Source organism: Pongo abelii, chromosome 2 (genome assembly GCF_028885655.2).
Source record: "Pongo abelii isolate AG06213 chromosome 2, NHGRI_mPonAbe1-v2.0_pri, whole genome shotgun sequence".
Lineage (NCBI taxonomy): Eukaryota > Metazoa > Chordata > Mammalia > Primates > Hominidae > Pongo > Pongo abelii.
Window position 1 is genome coordinate 30,495,370 of NC_085928.1, and position 20,902 is coordinate 30,516,271.

Genomic DNA, 20,902 nt, shown 5'->3' on the forward strand with positions numbered 1-20,902 from the left:
TAGCAAGAATAATACATTAGAAATACTGCTACTGATTTTACTGTTATTCAGTATTGGCATCAAATACCCTTTGTCACAGTATTTTGTCTACTTAATATTTGACAAGGGCATTCTTATGTGACAAAAGATAATATTCTGTCAATCTTTTAAAATTGGAGTCTCAACATTACTTTTCCAGATCATTTACAAAAAACTGGAAGCATTCCCTTTGAAAACTGGCACAAGACAGGGACGCCCTCTCTCACCACTCCTATTCAACATAGTGTTGGAAGTTCTGGCCAGGGCAATCAGGCAGGAGAAAGAAATAAAGGGTATTCAATTAGGAAAGGAGGAAGTCAAATTGTCCCTATTTGCAGACGACATGATTGTATATTTAGAAAACCCCATTGTCTCAGCCCAAAATCTCCTTAAGCTGATAAGTGACTTCAGCAAAGTCTCAGGATACAAAATCAATGTGAAAAAATCACAAGCATTCTTATACACCAATAACAGACAAACAGAGAGCCAAATCATGAGTGAACTCCCATTCACAATTACTTCAAAGAGAATAGAATACCTAGGAATCCAACTTACAAGGGATGTGAAGGAGCTCTTCAAGGAGAACTACAAACCACTGCTCAATGAAATAAAAGAGGATACAAACAAATGGAAGAACATTCCATGCTCATGGATAGGAAGAATCAATATCGTGAAAATGGCCATACTGCCCAAGGTAATTTATAGATTCAATGCCATCACCATCAAGCTACCAATGACTTTCTTCACAGAACTGGAAAAAACTACTTTAAAGTTCATATGGAACCAAAAAAGAGCCTGAATTGACAAGTCAATCCTAAGCCAAAAGAACAAAGCTGGAGGCGTCATGCTACCTGACTTCAAACTATACTACAAGGCTACAGTAACCAAAAGAGCATGGTACTAGTACCAAAACAGAGATATAGACCAATGGAACAGAACACAGCCCTCAGAAATAATACCACACATCTACAACTATCTGATCTTTGACAAACCTGAGAAAAGCAATGGGGAAAGGATTCCCTATTTAACAAATGGTGCTGGGAAAACTGGCTAGCCATATGTAGAAGGCTGAAACTGGATCCCTTCCTTACACCTTATACAAAAATTAATTCAAGATGGATTAAAGACTTAAATGTTAGACCTGAAACCATAAAAACCCTAGAAGAAAACCTAGGCAATATCATTCAGGACATAGGCATGGGCAAGGACTTCATGTCGAAAACACCAAAAGCAATGGCAACAAAAGCCAAAATTGACAAATGGGATCTAATTAAACTAAAGAGCTTCTGCACAGCAAAAGAAAGCTACCATCAGAGTGAACAGGCAACCTACAGAATGGGAGAAAATTTTTGCAATCTACTCATCTGACAAAGGGCTAATATCCAGAATCTACAATGAACTCAAACAAATTTACAAGAAAAAAACAAACAACCCCATCAAAAAGTGGGCAAAGGATATGAACAGATACTTCTCAAAAGAAGACATTTATGCAGCCAAAAGACACATGAAAAAATGCTCATCATCACTGGCCATCAGAGAAATGCAAATCAAAACCACAATGAGATACCATCTCACACCAGTTAGAATGGCAATCATTCAAAAGTCAGGAAACAACAGGTGCTGGAGAGGATGTGGAGAAATAGGAACACTTTTACACTGTTGGTGGGACTGTAAACTAGTTCAACCATTGTGGAAGACAGTGTGGCGATTCCTCAGGGATCTAGAACTAGAAATACCATTTGACCCAGCCATCCCATTACTGGGTATATACCCAAAGGACTATAAATCATGCTGCTATAAAGACACATGCACACGTATGTTTACTGCGGCACTATTCACAATAGCAAAGACTTGGAACCAACCCAAATACCCAACAATGATAGACTGGATTAAGAAAATGTGGCACATATACACCATGGAATACTATGCAGCCATAAAAAATGATGAGTTCATGTCCTTTGTAGGGACACGGATGAAGCTGGAAACCATCATTCTCAGCAAACTATTGCAAGGACAAAAAACCAAATACCTCATGTTCTCACTCATAGGTGGGAATTGAACAATGAGAACACTTGGACACAGGAAGGGGAACATCACACACCAGGGCCTGTTGTGGGGTGGGGGGAGGTGGGAGGGATAGCATTAGGAGATACACCTAATGTAAACGACGAGTTAATGGGTGCAGCACACCCACATGGCACATGTATACATATGTAACAAACCTGCATATTGTGCACATGTACCCTAGAACTTAAAGTATAATAAAAAAATTTTAAAAATAAAATAAAATAAAAATGGAGTCTCAACATTACTTTTCCAGATCATTTACAAAAAAATGCAAATTTGATGAACAAAAGCACTTTAATTTTAATAAAAGATAGACTTACCAACTGTTCTCCATTTGCCTATTTTTAACTGAGAGGAGGTACTATCTAAAAGTCCACTAGTATTTCTAGTTATTATTACAGTCTAGATCTTTTCAATAGGGTGAAAGAGAAGTGGCAGCTCTAGTGAGATTCAGTCAGGAGGGACCCCAAGAATATCTGTATAATTAATAAAGATAGACGACTCTGGTGCAAATATATTAAGTATCATCTACCAAAATTATGAAAAAGAGATTAAACTAGAAATTATTGGATTTTTGAGAAAGAGATATAACAAATGTTTTACTGTATAATCACAGATGCGATAGAGGGCTAAGTGAATATCCAGCATGATAAATTCTGAGACAGCTGTTTCTCTTCCCATCCATGAGCAGAAATCACATTATACAAGGGTGGAAGAAGAGAAGGAATTATCTGATAAGTGGTACTAATCTGTACTTCCTTAGTTTGAGGACCTTTCCTTCATAAAAATTTAAAAATTATCGTTAGGATAATATAACTCAATGCATTATCTGATCTGAATTATTCTTGCTAGCTGTTTTTAATAGAAAGAAAGTTAGACTATTTCACTGACAGAAAATTGAATTAAATTTATGGTTTGACTGAACAACAGTATTTTAAGTTCTACATTAAACCTGCAAAACTTTCATAATAAAACCACTCCAACAGAAATTATACACTTGAAAAAGTGGTTTGAATATGTGACCAGGAAATTATTTGGTTGTTGTGTTGTGGTAATGTCATAAATGAAAATTTGAAAGCAAGGAAACTGGCTACTTCATTTGGCTATAAGGGTGAAAATTATTATGGCAATAGTAGTTTTTTTACAAGTATAATTTTACTCCTTAATTTGAGTAATTACGAGAAGAGTCAGTTTAATCAGTGTGAAATTTAATCAATTTCAAAAGTTGAAATTTCAGAATTTATTTAAAAATATAATTTTACTGCTTTTTAAAAGTAGACAGTGGTCTGTCTACTAAGATCTGTCAATCTAAAAATTAACATCTGAAACCAAATACCAAAACGAGTTTTGAGAGACAGAGTTTAAATTCTCAATTTATTATTCACTAGTTATGGAGTTTTTATAGTCTATAAATTTATTTGAATATTTAAATACAAGTGTTTACTTAACAATTGGCAAATGGACTAATATTTCAAAATCAAATAGTTCACTTAATTAACATCTATGTTGCTAGAGGCTATTAATAACACTGGACAGTATTGGCCAAATTGGGCAAGTGATATTTTTAGTTTTGTTCATTTTTGTGTTTCAAAGACTAATTTTGCATTTTAGTAGCCCTTCAATGTATTAACAGTTCAAAATAAAAATAATAATCATTTAGAGAAGTATGAAACAGAAACCAACATAAAGCTGCGTATCAGAAATAACCCTAAAACTAACATTTGTATAGAGTTTTAAACTTTATGTAATGCTTGTACATATATTTCCTTATTTGTATCTTACATCAACTCTGTGAGGGCAGGTATCTTAATTGCCATTTTACAGACGTGGCAATTCAAAACAGTATGAGAAGGGAGGTTAAATGAGTTAGAATTTAATAATTTAACTTAATAAAATGAGTTTATAAACATTTAAATGTTAAGAAGCTGGACATGATACAGCAATATTCACAGTTATTATCATTCCAAAAGCAAACATCTGAATATTTCTTTAAACATAGTAAGAAAGTTCTAATATCTGGAACACAGGAATTGAAAAGGTCTCAGAAGCAAGGAATGTTGTGAAACACAAAGCACACATCCTTTAGGTTTACTATGTATACCCCACAAATGTGGTAGGGCCCCTAATTAAACCATACTCAAAAAGTGTAAGCCATTTGATTAGAAGTAGCCAAAAGGGGCTGACGGAGGAGAGAAATGGCAAGTGCTAGCTGAGGGTGGAACCCCCAACCCCCGCAAAAAAAAAAAAAACCAACTATGGGAAAGCAGAGAGGAAATTCAAGGAATAAAATAGTTGAGAATTACTATATAGACAAAACATTATTCATAAAAGTCTCACCAAGTCATAGATCATAAAGTAATTCCTGTGGAAATAGTGTGTTAAAGGTTTCAAAAAAAAGTCAAAAGATGTTCTGAATACTTTGAGAAAGTACGTAAACAAAATTTTGATGAAATTTCTAGGATAAATATATAAAATAAAGGTTTTTAAAAGAAGAGTAAAATTTCATCTATGTGGAAATCACTTAGGTATAGCAGCTGTTTCTCAGAATGCTGGATAAATGAGGTGCTACTCTAATAGGCAAAGTGCTATAGCATGCTTGCAAGAATACAAATTATACTATTTGGTAAGCATGATGCATAAGACTTAAGAAAAGTTCTCCAGATTATAATACAAGAGTAAATGAGAGAGTATTTTCTTTGGAGGAGTCTATATCTGATGAACCCAAAACAAGGGAATGAATAGTCTTTACAAAAATTATCTCAGCTGAAAATAAATAATCAAAAATAGATTCATTTTGTCTTGAAGAAATATGAAAGAACTAATCAATAAAAAACCCATGGAGTTTTGTGGCGGTGAAAACCTTTCCCAGAGTATTGACAAAATTAGATACCAACACTTTCAAAGGGCCATTATAGTTCACCTTCAAGTTGCATTTTATTACATTTAATCCCACAGCTGTTTTATTGGCATACAGCTGAACCTCCAAACTTTTAAGTCTGGTCTCTCGTGTCTTTTGCCTTATTTACCTTTATATCATCATTTTCCGTTACTCTTCTATGTATAACCTAGGCTCCAGGTGAAACAAACTATCTGGTTCCTGAAATTGATTTCAGTTTCCCACTTCTACTCTTACCCTTTTCCTTCTCTCTGAATCCTTATACAAAAACTCAGGCCAAATTCTGCCTACTTTATAAAGCCTTTCCTGATCCACTTCCACCCACTTCCCTCCCCAGCACAAGCAGATTCTTCCCGTAAGACTCATGACATTTTATTGTTATCATTCTTGCCATAATTACCCAAATATACTTATCTTTCAGGCATCTAAAGTGGGTAGGGTGATATACGTATTAGAAGAACAAACAGGAGTCAAATGGGAAAGAATATCCCAGCTCCACTGTATACTAAACGTATGGTTGGTCAAGACACTAACTCCTTCAGAGCCTTAGATTCCTGCTCTGAAGAATGGGAATAATCATAACTCACTTTACAGGTTGGTGCTTACTTTATATGCTAAGCACAAAAAGAACCAATCAATCAATAAATGCACACATTCTGCCTCACGCCTCTGATGCTAAAACAGTGGGTATGATAAAGGTCATTCAAATTGTTTAAGCTTTCCAAATCCTCCCCTCCTCTTTGTACTCTGTTCTAGCTGAAGTTCAAGATGTGTGATCCTCTCAGTTTATCCTCAATTCATTATGATAATTAGTTTAAATGACAAATAGAAGGTTCCAGCAGTATTGTAGGCAAAAATGCACAGATTTGTATTCCTGTAAGAGTACATACATGAAGATGTTAAAAGGAAAGATATAATTGTTTTGTATCTCCTAACAGGCAGTCACACATTCAAAAATTAGAACCTGTGAACATCCACAACACCGCATCATCATGTACATTACTGAATTTAAGAAAGCAACTCAGGTTGTATCCTTAGAATACTCTTTTAAAAATTACTAGTGAATTATTGCTCTAATAAGGTTCATCAGAGAACACAATGCAAATTAGTACTGGGCAATAATTTAAGAAACTAAAAACAAATCCCAGAACAGGTGCTTTATCTTACCAGATGCAATAATATAAGATAATCAGGAGCAAGGAAAGGGGTCAGAGGAAATTTTCATGAACAGGTAAACAAACAATCCTTTCAAAGTTGTATTATTACTCACTCTTGCTTTTAAAATATACTTTTTTAAAAAACAACAAGAAAAAGGAAACATTTCTCACTCAACTGATAATGGCAGGACAGATACTTGCAAACACCACCTAAGCATTCACATCCACATCCACACACTACGCTGAAAGAATCTGTCTTGCACCCTAACAGACAACATCTAAAATTTGAGGTTTAAAATTTAAAGGTTACACATCTAAAAAGAGTTTTAAAAATGATTGTGTGTTGGGGGAGCCTTGAAAAACAGACCATATTTATCAACGGCCTTGTATCACTAGCAACTATCACAAAACCTGGTTAAATTGAAGGCACTTATTAAGTATTTGTTCACTGAACTGACATTCCAATTAAGGCTGCAATATTAACACAAAAAGCACCAGCACAATTACACGCCCTTTAACGTAACTGCAAAACCATTTAGAAAGTAAGTTGAAACAAATAGGAATCACTTATGACTAGAGAACAATTGTGTAATAATTTTGAAAGTAGCTGAATCTTCTACACTTTGCAGTAGAAATGAGGCAACATTTCGTAACAGCAACTACAAACAAGGCAAATTATAACGTGGAACATCCAGTTACAGTCTTCACACTTAGATTGCACTGGGCCACCTTAACAGATTTCATTTTAGTGCCACAATGGCAAATATTGTGAACCTAATTAAGTAATTAGTAAGGGATTTCCTGTATGAAAATAATACTTCCTCTTCTTAAAAGTGGCCACCTATTGGGTTTGTAAATTAGGAGTTTTTAAGAAAAAACAAACAATATACTGGGGACAGGCTGCATGTTATCCAAAAACAGCAATCTAAAACAAACTGTAGTATTTAATTATAGGAAGCTTATGCATTTCCCTAAGAGGTTTCAGATAATTATTTATTTTACTATATAAGCATGACTATGAAAAATGTAAGGCTATTTAATGGGAAAGTTTTACTGTTCATTACTGTTATGCTATGGAAATCTAATGAAATATTTAAAATCATGTAGGTTACTGTAATTGATTTCAAATTTTCCACAGGCCCTATATAGTTAAAATCTTGTCTTTAACAGTCAATTCTTGAAGTCTTGTATGATTAATTATATAATTATAATAATTATATTTATAATTATTAATACTATAACAATATTATAATCATTAATACTATTACAATTAATAGTTATAGTACTACTAATAAAATTAATTATACTAATATAATTATAAACACTGATATAATTAATAATTATGCTAATTAATAATTCTAATTCATAGTAGCAACTATGCTAATAATTTAGATTCAAATTTCCATGAACATTTCTTAAGAAATTTTTATTTTTTTTTTAAATTTTTATGTTTAATATTTATGTTTTTAGCTAATTAACTCAATAAAGGCATAGCACCTGGAAGAATTATTTTTTCACATACTGAGATATCTAATAAAATGTCTTGAAACTCTGTATTTTGTCCCCTGCTGGCTCATTTTTTGATAAAACTTAACCAAGTGTTTGGGTGACAGGGGTTTTCATGAATCAAGATCTTTTTACAAGTTGGAACACTGAGGAAATAATGTTAGAATTATTCCTTTCAAGTTTAGCCACAGTAATATTGCTTTGCTTATCCCTTACTTGGAGCTAAATCCATCACAATATATTTAAGTGTATAATGGTCTCACATTAATTCCAAATACAGTAAAAGAACCATGATACAATTTTTGAAGAAATTCAGTAACTGCTATCATTCTGGAAGTGATTAATGTCCCACCTTTCTGAATAGCCTTCCTGCATGGAAATGCGTCCCACTAACTACTGCCTACACAGTATTTACGGGCATGCACACCTTGCAGTACATCTTGTTCCACTGGTATTCAATCATTTATTGGTTTTAAATATTCATGCAGCACTACCTACAGAACAGAAACAAGTCAAAGCATATTTCTTGATAATTTTGTTTATTACAAAATCAAAAAAATGTTAGCACTAGAAAGGATACAAATCTTTGTCCAACTTTCTCATTCCAATAACATTAGGAAAGAAAAAAAAAGAAGCTGAGATGCAGAGGATGACTTATGGATATGGCCACAAAGCTATTTAGCATCAGAACTAGATCAAGACTCTTTCCCATGATATAACTAGAGTAACCTAAGATTGTCAACTTTACCATGGGCATTCTCTGACAATAAAAGTAGAGTTTCTAGAAAAACTTAAAAAAGAAAAAAAATCACCATTTATAATAAATTACCATAATAAATAAACAAATCATCATTCACTGTAAACCATTCATAATAAACCTTCACAATAAATCAATCCCTTATATCAATCAGTGGGGTATAGACAATGAGAAAAAAACTTCTTGTTAATATATTGTTCTTGGCACCTCCACCAGCATTTCCACATGGACTTGGAACACAGGAACAGGAACAAGTCATACAAAGAAAGCGCTTATGTTTTTACTTAACATCTGATTCACGATTCACCTTCTCATTGCTAGACCTTCAACAGGTGCTTCATATTTGTTGACTAGGAGTTTCAGGACTGGTTGCTTTTAGCTATCAGAATACTTTGTCATTGTAACCTACCTCCTTGGCCATGTCTGTGTATTTCTGCTTTTCCTTTGGATCAAGAACAGCCCACCAATCAGCTAGTATCTTGGTAGCACCTCGGTTATCAAGCCTGGGGTGTTCCTGACGTACAAGAGAGCGATGGCGTTTGCAAAATAAAAGAAATGCATTCATTGGTCTCCGGGCTCGCTGCTCTGGTGATTCATCATCTTCAGTTTCACCAACATCTTGCTCTAGGCCATCGGCCCCAAGAAGTTGAACCTATTACCACCAAAAACAAAGCCAGATCTTTAACATATTTTGGATAATTTTGATTTAACAGTTAGTCTTGGTTTGCAAATTGTATTTTTTCTTAGCTCCATTTAAACAACTTACACATTGAAAAAAATATAATTTTAAAAAATCAACAACCACTGTTCATGGTTGGTAACTAACTTATGATGTCTCCTTCTGCTTAGTTTCTATAGCAACCTGTGCATGTCTCTATTACAGCATATATTACATTGTGTTATAATTGCTTACATTTTTTTCTCTCTCACTAAACAGTGAGCTCTTTGAGGACAAAAGCTCTTATTCACCTTTACAACCATAGTGCGTAGCTCAATGTCTGATATAATATTAGTACTTAACTAATTGGTGAATGAATGAATAAACCCATTCTATGGTTAATGGGCATCAAGATTAACAATATCCACATAAAATATATGAATAGTAGCTGTGTCTTTCTCTGCTTTGAAAAGTGCCTTTTTCTATAGCTAATAATATGAGAATATTTAACATGAAAGTAAGACATAAAAAGGTAATACAGACTACTCAATGTTTCTGCAAGCATCACAAGTAGAGTCTTGTAGTGTAAAAAAATCAAAATCGATATTTAACATGGTTATTTGAAAGAACTACACAATAAATCTTCAAACTTATACATTTCAAGCTTTCTTGTTTAGTGAAATACTCTGGTGATAGGAATAAACTCCTCTAGGCTTAAACCTTCAAAATCAATTTTGAATCCTCTTTTTTCCTACACTTCATTCAATTATCGTTCAAGGTCTTCGAGGACTTCTACAAAGCTCCGAATCTGTCCATTCCATCTGGGTGATTCTCATTCCCACTGCCCTAGTACCACTTTGGCCTATGCCTAGTCTTCCCGTTTTTCATCTTCTTTACAATACTTCTTGCACATGGCTGCCAGGTTAACTTTCTTAAAGCCCATTTCTGATTACAGAATCTCAGAACATATTATGATTGTAAAATATTTTCTAAGGCAAAAATGATTCTATAATGTTTCTTAGAAACAATGTAACTATAAACAGAAGTCCACAATGTTTACTAAGCCCATTTCCTTAATTTCTGGTTTCAAAATTAAAATCAAGAAGGACAAGTTGCAGATTAAGTATCCCTTATCTAAAATGCTTGGGACCAGAAGTGTTTCGAATTTTTGGATTAGCAATCCTCAACTTGTAACCATTAGTCTGCATTATGCAGCAGAGTGGTTAATTCTTAAACTCGAGTATGCATTGGAATCCCTGGAGGTTCTGTTAAAAGACAGGTTCTAAGTCCCATTCCCAGAGTTTCCGATTCTGAGGTATGGAGTGGGTCCTGAGAATTTGTAGCTCTAACAAGTTCCCAGGTGATGCTGATATTACTGGTTTGAGGATCACTCTTTGAGAATCACAACTGTAAGGCAACCATGTTCTTTTATTACAATGTTTATTGGGCAATTGTTACAAGCAGATACTTTAGGACTAATCACCTGCTTAATCCAACTGGTATTTTTAAAAAGTCTTGGCCAGGCGGTGGCTCACGCCTGTAATCCCAGCACTTTGGGAGGCCAAGGTGGGAGGATCATGAGGTCAAGAGATTGAGACGATCCTGGCGAACATGGTGAAGCCCTGTCTCTACTAAAAATACAAAAATTAGCTGGGCATGGTGGCACGTGCCTGTAGTCCCAGCTACTTGAGAGGCTGAGGCAGGAGAATTGCTTGAATCCAGGAGGCGGAGGTTACAGTAAGCCAAGATCACGCCACTACACTCCAGCCTGGTGACAGAGCGAGACTCCGTCTCAAAAAAAAAAAAAAGTCTTTTGCCGTTAAGTATTGCAAATGCAATCAATTAACCATTAATTATCTTCAAACACAAAGAGTACAGAAAAAATCTTGAGGTCATAGCCATCTAATCTGGAAATATGTTAGGAATTATTATTGGGGGTGAAGGCTACATATTTATCTTCCTCATTATGTATATAATGGTAACAATAATTTGCATTTTTCAAGGGAGCTTTATTTAGCATTCTGAAACTAGGAAGCTAAAAAAAACTAAAAAGTGTACTATTAATATATTAGATGAAGAAGCAATTATACTTCCCCTTCAGAAAAGAGTAACTTTTCATTCAGTTATTAAATTATAAAATTCAACGTGTAACAGACGGACAAAGGACCTCATGTTTTGGAAGGGGGAAAAACCATATAAACATAAATTTAAAAGCAGTGTGCTGACTGCAACAAGAAACCAGCAAGATAACAAAGCACTAGTGGATGGGAAGAAGTGCAAGAAGGCCTCCCTGGAAAACGTTGCCTGAGCTAAATTTTGAGAAACAAATCAGGCTGGGTGTGGTGGCTCTAATCTCAGCACTTTGGGAGGCCAAGGTGGGGTGTGGATCACCTGAGGTCAGGAGTTGAAGACCAGTTTGACCGACATGGTGAAACCCAGTCTCTACTACAAATACAAAAGTTAGCTTGGCGTGGTGGCGGACACCTGTAATCCCAGCTCCTCTGGAGGCTGAGGCAGGAGAATCACCTGAACCTGGGAGGAGGAGGCTGTAGTGAGCCAAGATTGCACTACTGCACTCCAGCCTGGGCGACAGAGCAAGACTCTGTCTCAAAAAAAAAAAAGAAAGAAAGAAAGAAAAAAATTATTTAAAAAAATTAAAAAATTAAAAACTAAAAAAAGGAGAAACAAATTAGAATGTGTCAGGTCGTCAATGGAGAGACATGGGGAACTAACAGGGATTAAGTCTCGCTGGTTTATCTGAACATCAACTTGCAGTTCAACAGCACTGGTATGTAAAAGAGAACAGGGCTTTGGGAGACAAGGATGAAGAAGATGATCTGTGCCACTTCATGAAGTTATGTGCTCTACCATATTTAAACGCATGCATTTGATCCTGTAAACCAGTAGTTTGGAACTGTATGGACCAATAAAAACATTTGATTTGACACAGTTTGTGAACTTTTCATTCTGCCAACTATGAACATCGAAAAATGTTTTAATTGCTATTTAATGTGATTATTTTATTAATCAAAAAGTAAATACATAAATACATGAATAACAAAATAGAAATAAAAACTCTCTCAGAGTTTAGAACTTATTTTTCTTTCCCCAGGACCTCATTAATATTTTCTAAGAAAAATCAACACTAGTTCCCACAGCTGGATCGATGTAATTGAGAGCCATGAGTGATTTTAAGCAGTGGAGGGACATCATTAGATTGCATTTTAAGGAGATAACTTCTAACAACAGCATGAATTTTACGAGTAAAACCAGAAGCAACCCAAACTAGAGAACCCAGTTAAAAATCTATTCCAGCTGCCCAGGCAAAAAAGGGATAAGGCTGAAATCTAGGCAGCAGTAATGGGAACAGAGAAGTGAGAACAGGGACAATATTTATGAGGCAGAGCCAAGAGTGGCTGGTAACTAATTGGATCTGAAGGCAGAAAAAGGAAGAGTGATTCTGGCTTGGGTGGCAAAGTTTCTTCATATACAACAAAAAATAATTGTTCTCAAATGAGAGAAATCAGGCCTGGTGGAGAGTAGAAAGATCAGTGCTGGGTAGGCTGAATTTGAAGTGCCTATGGGGAATGCTGTGTGGATACCTATGTCTGCAGGATAACAATATGAGATACCAATATACAGACGGTGCTAAGACTAAAAGTATGGACTAGACCACTGAGTGTGAGTGAAAAGAGAAGAGGACTCAATGACTTTAATCCCTCCCCCAATAAGTATTTACTGGGTTCCTGCTATGAGCCAGCCACTCTTCTAGGTGCTGTGAGCACACAGTGAGCACAGAGAGCAGTGAGCACACACAGTCCCTGCTCTCATAGAAACAGGAGCAGCACAACTGGCCTTACATTTTGAAGGGATTCCTCTGGCTGCTTTGTTGAGAATGGACCACAGAAGAGCAAGAGCAGAGGCCGGCAGAGAGGGAGGTAGATACAGTAATCTCTGCTAGAAAGGGTGGTGGCTTGGATCAAGGTGGTACAGGAAGGAACTGTTAAAAGGGCAACAAAACTGTGGACATATCTTGAAGGTAGAGTTTGAGAGGATTTGCTAATGGATGGATGTGAAGTTTGAGCAAAATGAAGCAGCAAAGTATGAACTACAAGGTCTCAGGTCTGACAAATGGGAATGTTGTAGTTGCCCTTTACTGAGAAAGGGAAGATGCAGGAGAAAGTTGGGAGAAGAAAAGCAAAAGCTTAATTTTGAATTCATTCAAACTGAGATTTCTAGTTGATAACTAATGGATATGCCAAGTAAATAGAAATATGAGTCCAGAGTTCAGAAGAAAAGTCCAGGATGGAGGTAGAAATTAAGATTGGAGGCCTAGAGAACATAATCATTTGAGGGGTAAATAATGCAGGGACATTAACTGAAAGAAACTAGGAAGGAACAGTGGGGAAGGTAGAAATAGAAAGAAGGGCCAGACATGGTGGCTTGTGCCTATAATCCCAGCACTTTGAAAGGTTGAGAAGGGAGGACTGCTTGAAGCCATGAGTTCCAGACCAGCCTGGGCAACATAGTGAGACCCTGTCTTTACAAAATATAAACAAAATTAGCTGGGCTTAGTGGTGTGTGCCTGTGGTCCCAACTATTCAGGGAGCTGAAGTGGGAAGACTGTTTGAGCCCGGGAGGTGGACGGAAGCTGCAGTGAGCTGAAATGGTGCCACTGTACTCTAGCCTGGCCAATAGAGTGAGACCCTTTCTCAAAAAAGAAAAAGAAAGGATAAATAGAAACAGGTGTGGGTGGCCAAAGGAAAGAAGAAAGAGAAACAGGAGTGGGTGCCCTCATGGAAACAGGAGACTGCTTCAATGACCAAGTGATCAACACATGCAAATGTGTTTAAAAAATGAAATTAAGTATAAGCTTGATAATACCCTCAAGTAAGAAGAATAAAACCTGTTTCTCTGAAACAGGAAAAGTGGAAGGAAAGATTAGTAAGGAGTGAGACAATTACATAGATGTGTACAGGAAGCTAAAAGAGTAACTTCTGGTGGCCTCTATTTTCTCTGTGAAAAAGGAGAAAAGGTCACTAGTAAGAGAGACCTTAGAGGGTATCCAGATGATGTCTGAAAAAGAGGAAAAATGTTTTAAATTCCTGCTGAAAGCCAAGAGAGACTGAATGGATGTCGAAGGCCTCAAAAATATTAAAAACATGTTTATAAAATTCGTAGTGACACAAAATATGTACTCATTTATTCTTTCATTCAGCACACATCTATATTTAATACCTACTATGTGCCAGGCACCATTCTCATTTCTGAGGCAAGAGGAAAGGACGAGACAGGCAAGGCCCCTGTTCTTATACTGAGCTTCTATTCTGGTCTGAGAGAAGACAGACATAAATAAGTATACAGCTAAATACATGGCAAATAGCAATAAGTGCCATGAAGAAAATCCTTTGACTTTGAATGAGTTGGGTGGGACGAACACTTGAGATGATTTCTTAAGTCACCCGCATGGTTATGTGACTGAAGAGCCAGCTGCTGAGGCCTGATGCCAGAGAAAGGACTAGGAGGAATGAGTCATCATAAAGACTGGGGGCAAGTGCATCCAGAAGCTGTGAAGACCACGGATAGAGACAAAGGGAGCAGTTCTAGGTAGCAGGGCGAGGCCAGAAGCCAAGACAGAGAGGCCAGAAGAGCCACAGGGTAGAACGTCAGATGAGCACATCAAGTTTTAGGAACATCCCCATCTCAATGTATTTGAATATTTTACCCACAAATCATTAGTTAGGTGACAAAAATCGTATTTAAAAGGATGTGTCTCAGTCTACAATATTAGGAAGTACAAATACTTTAAGAGCAATCAAGCATTGGAATAAAAATGTAAACTAAGTAATTGAATAGGATTCAAGCTATACAGGCTTTTGGAAACACTTTTGTAATATCATTCATGTTCACTATTGTTTCTAGAATATTATGATTTGCTCTAATAAACTTGAAACTTCTATAGTAAATATAGGACTTACCTTATCAATATCCTCCTCTTCGTCTTCCTCTTCTTCCTCTTCTGAAAAATCAAGAAGTTTCTTTGCTAGCAATGGATGCCACTGAAGACACTTTCGTTTTGGTCGTTTTCCAACCCCTTCTCCTTCTGCTGAATGATCCTTATTTCTATTACTGCCTTTCATTACTGTGATCTGTAATAGGAAGAGAAAGAGAGAAACAGGGAAACAGAGAGAGAAAGAGAGACACCGAGATAAATCAAAGTAAATTTGATTAAAATTAGTTTATTTAGCTCCCTTTAGCATTAATTAGATTATAATTTTAATGACTAAACTATCTACCAGCTCATTTACTGGACTCGGTGAGAATCCAAAATACATAATGAAACATTCATTTTAGTGGGCTAAATGGAGCTAATAAAATTTGCGTTTTGTGAAATCTACTTCCCTCCTCTCCACAGCTTCTGAACCTAAAACCCCAGTAAGCTTAAGGATGTTACCAGTTGTCTTCACCTGTGTGTATTTACTCAGGGAAGCGTTTCTCAATTTCCCATCAGAAGAACATTAAGGATGCCTCCCAAGAGAGTTGAAGAGTACACAGGGGCTTGCCCCCCAGGCATTCTCTGATGGAGATTTTACTATAATGATTTACATGAATTTTGCATTCTATACCATGTTAAATCTGTGCTTACAATATTACTAAATAAAATGAGTAATTTGTAAGAATCCAACGTTTTAGATTTGGGCAGTTGGCTAAGCTAAGAAATGGCCAAGCTATAAACGTGACAAAAATCTTTTAGAAGCCTAAAATTCTGAATTACTTTTCAATGATGTAAAAAAAAAGTTCTTCTCCATGATAAAAGCAATACATATTTCTATTAAACAGGTGAAAATAGCATAAAATGAGGTTTGCCCTCTCCATCATGTCCTGCACCATGGTCCAGAGGTAACTGCATGTTAGTTTCCTGTATGTTTTCTCACAACTTTTTTTCTGATGTTACTTCTCATTCATTCATTCATTCAAAGTAATGTTAAAAGAGAAATTACTGTCATGGAAAAACTCAAAACAATTAAATGCCATCGGTTTAAATGGTTCACGAATGCTGACAATACACACACAAGTACAGCTGCTAAAATCACCAGGTAGCAGCCTATTTGCTCAGTATGTTTGCATTAGTCCAAATGCTTGAGAAGTGGTACCATTAAACTTTTAACACGATGTTAAAACAGAAACTGGGATTGATGAACACATAATATAAAGATTCATCTAGTTCTCAAGCCATTCAGAGAATATGGTATAGGTTATCTGTCTTCCTTGTTTCTGGATTCTGGGTAATGTCTAGGTCTTCCTTACTTCAAAAAAATATTCACCAATGTTTTCTCCTAGAACTTGTACAACTTCAACTTAAACATTTAAATACTTGATCAATCTGGGATTCATTTTGATAAAATAAGTGAGGTAAGGATCTAGCTTATTCTTTTTTTAAAAAATAGCTAGCCAACTATATCAATACCATTTATTAAATAATCCAGCTTTTCACTATTCCTTCTATCCTACATTAAATTATCACATGTATATGAGCCTATTTCTGGATTCTCTTCTGTTAATAACCTCCTTCCAACTGCTTGCCTATCCTTTGAGCAATTTCAATGTCCTTAGGGACTATATCATTCTACATCTTTTTAAATATACAAATATATCAATAAACAGCCATTAAAAAATTTAAGCTGCATATGTCATATTCTTCTATGTAGGTCAATACATATTGATTGTTCTAATTTTAAAATAATTGTGTTATATTCTAAAATATTAATGTATTACAATTTACTGAGTCTCCTATTGATGAGATTATTTATTATGCTACAATAAAACTCATTTTAATAAAATCATTTTCTAAAAAATCTTCATTTTTAATAAAAGTTCTCATTAATTTTTTTTTCTTTTTTGAGACAGAGTCTTGCTGTGTCGCCCAGGTTGGAGTGCAGTGGTGCGATCTCGGCTCACTGCAACCTCCGCCTCCCAGGTTCAAGCGATTCTTCTGCCTCAGCCTCCTGAGTAGCTGGGACTACAGGCGCCTGCCACCACAACCGGCTAATTTTTGCATTTTTAGTGAGATGGGGTTTCATCATATTGGCCAGTCTGGTCTCGAACTCCTGACCTTGTGATCCGCCCACCTCGGCCTCCCAAAGTGCTGGGATTACAGGTGTGAGCCACCACACCCGGCCTTCATTAATTTATTAAAAGCTATGTCCAGTCAAGAAAAAGAAAGGGGGAAAAGAAAAACATGTTCTTGTGGCGTTCTTAGCAAGAAACTCATGCTGGAATATCTGAAGCAATTACATGACTTGTGTGGCTGACTCAAGAATACAAGAAGTTATTAAAAACTAAATGGAATTAGGAATCTGGTGTGCTCTTAATAAGAGAAGATTTCTTGTGAATTGATAGTCCATTTAACAATTCCCAATCTATCTACAAATAAAAGTTGGCACAGGTAACTCAATTTCCAGAAATGCCAATGCTGTATAGACAGAAGACGAAATGGTTATTTCTGTGACATAGTAATCACTTCAGGATGAGTTGCTTGAGTGGTAGTTAAACCCATTTGAGGGTCTAATATTTTAAATAGTAAAAGAAATCAGTGGGAAACTGTAAGTAAGGCAACTTCTATCAACTGAAGAGGGTAAAGTGATTGCCAATGTCAAGAGAAAAATATATCTTTAGTCTCCAAAATTTTGAATTAAATTGTTATTTAACTATGTGTGAATGTATATATGTGTGGGTATGTGTTGCACCTTTCTGTATATACATATAATTTCAATATTCAAAGAGAAAAACAGGATCTCAAGAATCAAATTAATGAGGGTTATATGTGGCTTCTTTCTGGGTTCAAAATAATCGCATTCAGTCTTCCCTCATTTCTAATTCTTTCCACGTAGCTCATATACCACTTTGGAGAAAATGTCTTTTCTGATACTCCAGAAATTAATCTTTCTCACCCAGAAATACATTAGAAAGACTCTACATTGCTAATGGCACTTACCACATTTTCCCTTGAATTATAATTATTTAGATATATCATACCTCCATTGCTAGGCCTTTTTCTTAATGGTCCAAGACTATACTCAGAAACATCCTGGCACATCAGATCATTAAGATCAGTTAGTTGTGAGGATTGTCACAAACAATGATACAAACTCCTGTGCCAAATTGTGATGATGATTCACTATTTATATTCTCTAGGATAGCTTCAAGATTAACTACAATTTCTTACACTTTCCTGAATTCAGATATTCTTTTCTAAGTGGGAAAAAAAGGGAATTGAAAACTGTTCACAACTCAGACACACAGACCAAGGTGGCATGCAATGTCTGAGAACCACCAGATGCACAGGCTTGGGGAGAAATAAGGCTGGCAACCCCTAGCACAGGGCCTGGAACAAAGTAGGTACATTTTTAGCAGGTACAGAAGATGAATACAACAGTAAGTGAATTGGAAACGGTATACCTCAGATGAAAAATCAAGAAGAAAGTACTGTAATTGATCTAATAACTATGAAATACCTCAAAGTATAAACTGTGTACTTTAATAATTTATAGTTATCTAATTCTTTCTTAATTCCTTATGGATCTATTTTCAAATTATTGAAAGAAGGCAAAACAGTGAAGGGAAATGATGTTTCTGATTATGATTCAGAAGTAATGAGAAAGCAAGAGAGAATAATTTTAAAAGATGAAAAGAAGTGGGAAAGACAAGGGCAAAGAAAGCATAATTTTGAGACAATGTTATCACTCATCTTACTTCAACAATGAGGAGGAGGTAAAATTGTTAATTTTTGAAGTGACAAAGGACTAATCTTGTAATTATTTTGCCACTAAAAAGCCCACACATTTTAAAGTTTGGTTTCTTGGTCTTAGAACAAGAGCAAATTAAGCTAATAACCTATATGCAGTAAATGAAGCAAATGTTGGACTTCATTCAAAAGGAGTTATTCTTCCATTCTGCACTGCAATTTTAGAATAATTGAAATCAGGTTATTTAACTATCAATGGACTCTGTACTTGAAAAACTAAATATCATCAAATTATGCTGCTGAGACTGTCAAATGATGATATAAAGCCCCCTACCAACATTTATCTTGTGAAAAAAAACCAACCCATATGTACCCCCTTTGCCCCCTTTCTATGTATGGCAGGACAGGTGACCCTAAATAGACATTCACTGTACTGAATTCAATGTAAATTGACAGATTAGGAAAAATTTCATTTAATTATATTCTTCAAATGTAGCAAGCCCAAGCCGGGCGTGGTGGCTCACGTCTGTAATCTCCCAGCATTTTGGGAGGCCAAGGCGGGCGGATCACGAGGTTAAATGATTGTGCCATCCTGGCCAACGTGGTGAAACCCTGTTTCTACTAACAATACAAAAATTAGCTGGTTGTTGGTGGCATGCACTTGTAGTCCCAGCTACTCGTGAGGCTGGGGCAGGAGAATCGCTTGAACCCAGGAGGCAGAGGTTGTAGTGAGCCGAGATCATGCCACTGCACTCCAGCCTGGCTACAGAGTGAGACTCTGTATTAAAAAAAAAAAAGTAGCAAGCCCATTCATGAAGGACCTTTACTGAAGTCAGACTTCATGAGAAACTTAAAGAAGAAAGATTTTACAAGGAAACAGTACAAAGCAAATGCCATATTTATTAAAAGAAGAAAAAAAAAAGGACACTGGAGCCTGATAGACTTCCTTTAGAATCCTGCCTCTACCACAAACTACCTGTTGGAAGGTTAATACTTGTGCTGATCTTTCCTCATGTTAAAACTAAATAATAATAGCTCTACTGTGAGAACACATATATAATACCCAGCACAGTGTCTAGAAGATTCTCGTTCACTGTTGGCAAATCCCCCTTTACTCAACAAGCTTTTTAGACTGGGAAGCATGGGATTAACAGGCAGCATCTGCTCACTTAAACTCATCCTAAGATGGCATTCAAAAAGGAGCACAGATGTCTCCCATTTGATAGCGGTCCATATGCTGCCCAGACGATATAATCTGCAGCCTCAGAAACTGAAAAAGAAAGATGGAGAGTTTCCTTTCCTTTGTCTGAGTGATACACAGTCAGAAACAGTGCCTTGGCACCGTCATAAATTTTGTGAATAAGATCCTCTCATCTATTGTCTTGTCTTACAATTTAGGCAATCAGTTACACTTTAATCATTAAAACATTAGTATACACTGAACTGTGTCACGGTGGTATTTTAAACTGTTTCCTAAAAGTCCAATGAAATTCCACTCAAATCCCGGTCATTAAAATTCACGCCCAGTGAAACAGGAGAGTATGGGAGGCCCATTAAATACCACTGCTAGACAACTACATATTCTAACCACAAACAGGGCCTCTTCTGGGTCCAATTAAGACTATAAAACTGCACGCTTTCTCCAGAGTCTACGGAGGAGAGGAAAAACCAGCCCAAAGACACTGTAACATAGTGGAAACTCTAGTACTTCCACATAAATTGGACCCACCTGCTTTCATTCTTTCTAAAGAGTTCTGGGACATTCAAGTCACACCTTACTTTCAGTCTTTCAAGGGGTCCTGCTGCCACAGAAAACAGCAAATACTCCAAATTTGAAGCCTTTCTCCTTCTCACCTTAAAAGTCTCCCATTTTCTCTTAAAGTCCTTCTCATCCTCCAAGACCCGGGTCAAATATCTCTTCTTTTATCTGAAAGCCCTAAGTCAAAGTCCATCACTCTGCTATGAGCTTTGATTGTACTTGACTTTGTTAGGTCAAGCACTTATCATAGTGTTTTGACAACTCCCCTGCACCCCGCTTTGATTGAAATGTGTCCTCCAAAGGTAATCCCCAGTGTAACAGTGTTGGGAAGTAGGGCCT

At 36.2% G+C, this 20,902-nt stretch overlaps 1 protein-coding gene across 31 annotated transcripts in view; it reads right to left on the reverse strand.

The window, feature by feature from the left end:
• Positions 1-20,902, reverse strand: part of BBX (BBX high mobility group box domain containing) — a 280,471-nt gene that overhangs the window by 86,017 nt on the left and 173,552 nt on the right. For all 31 annotated transcript variants that reach the window (XM_003776175.5, XM_003776174.5, XM_054551569.2 and 28 more), the window contains 2 exons: positions 15,038-15,208; positions 8,811-9,053 (listed from right to left, as the gene is read on the reverse strand). In XM_003776175.5, coding sequence (XP_003776223.1) covers positions 8,811-9,053; positions 15,038-15,199 — 405 coding nt within the window. In that variant the 5' untranslated portion in view covers positions 15,200-15,208. The remainder of the gene's footprint in view (positions 1-8,810; positions 9,054-15,037; positions 15,209-20,902) is intronic.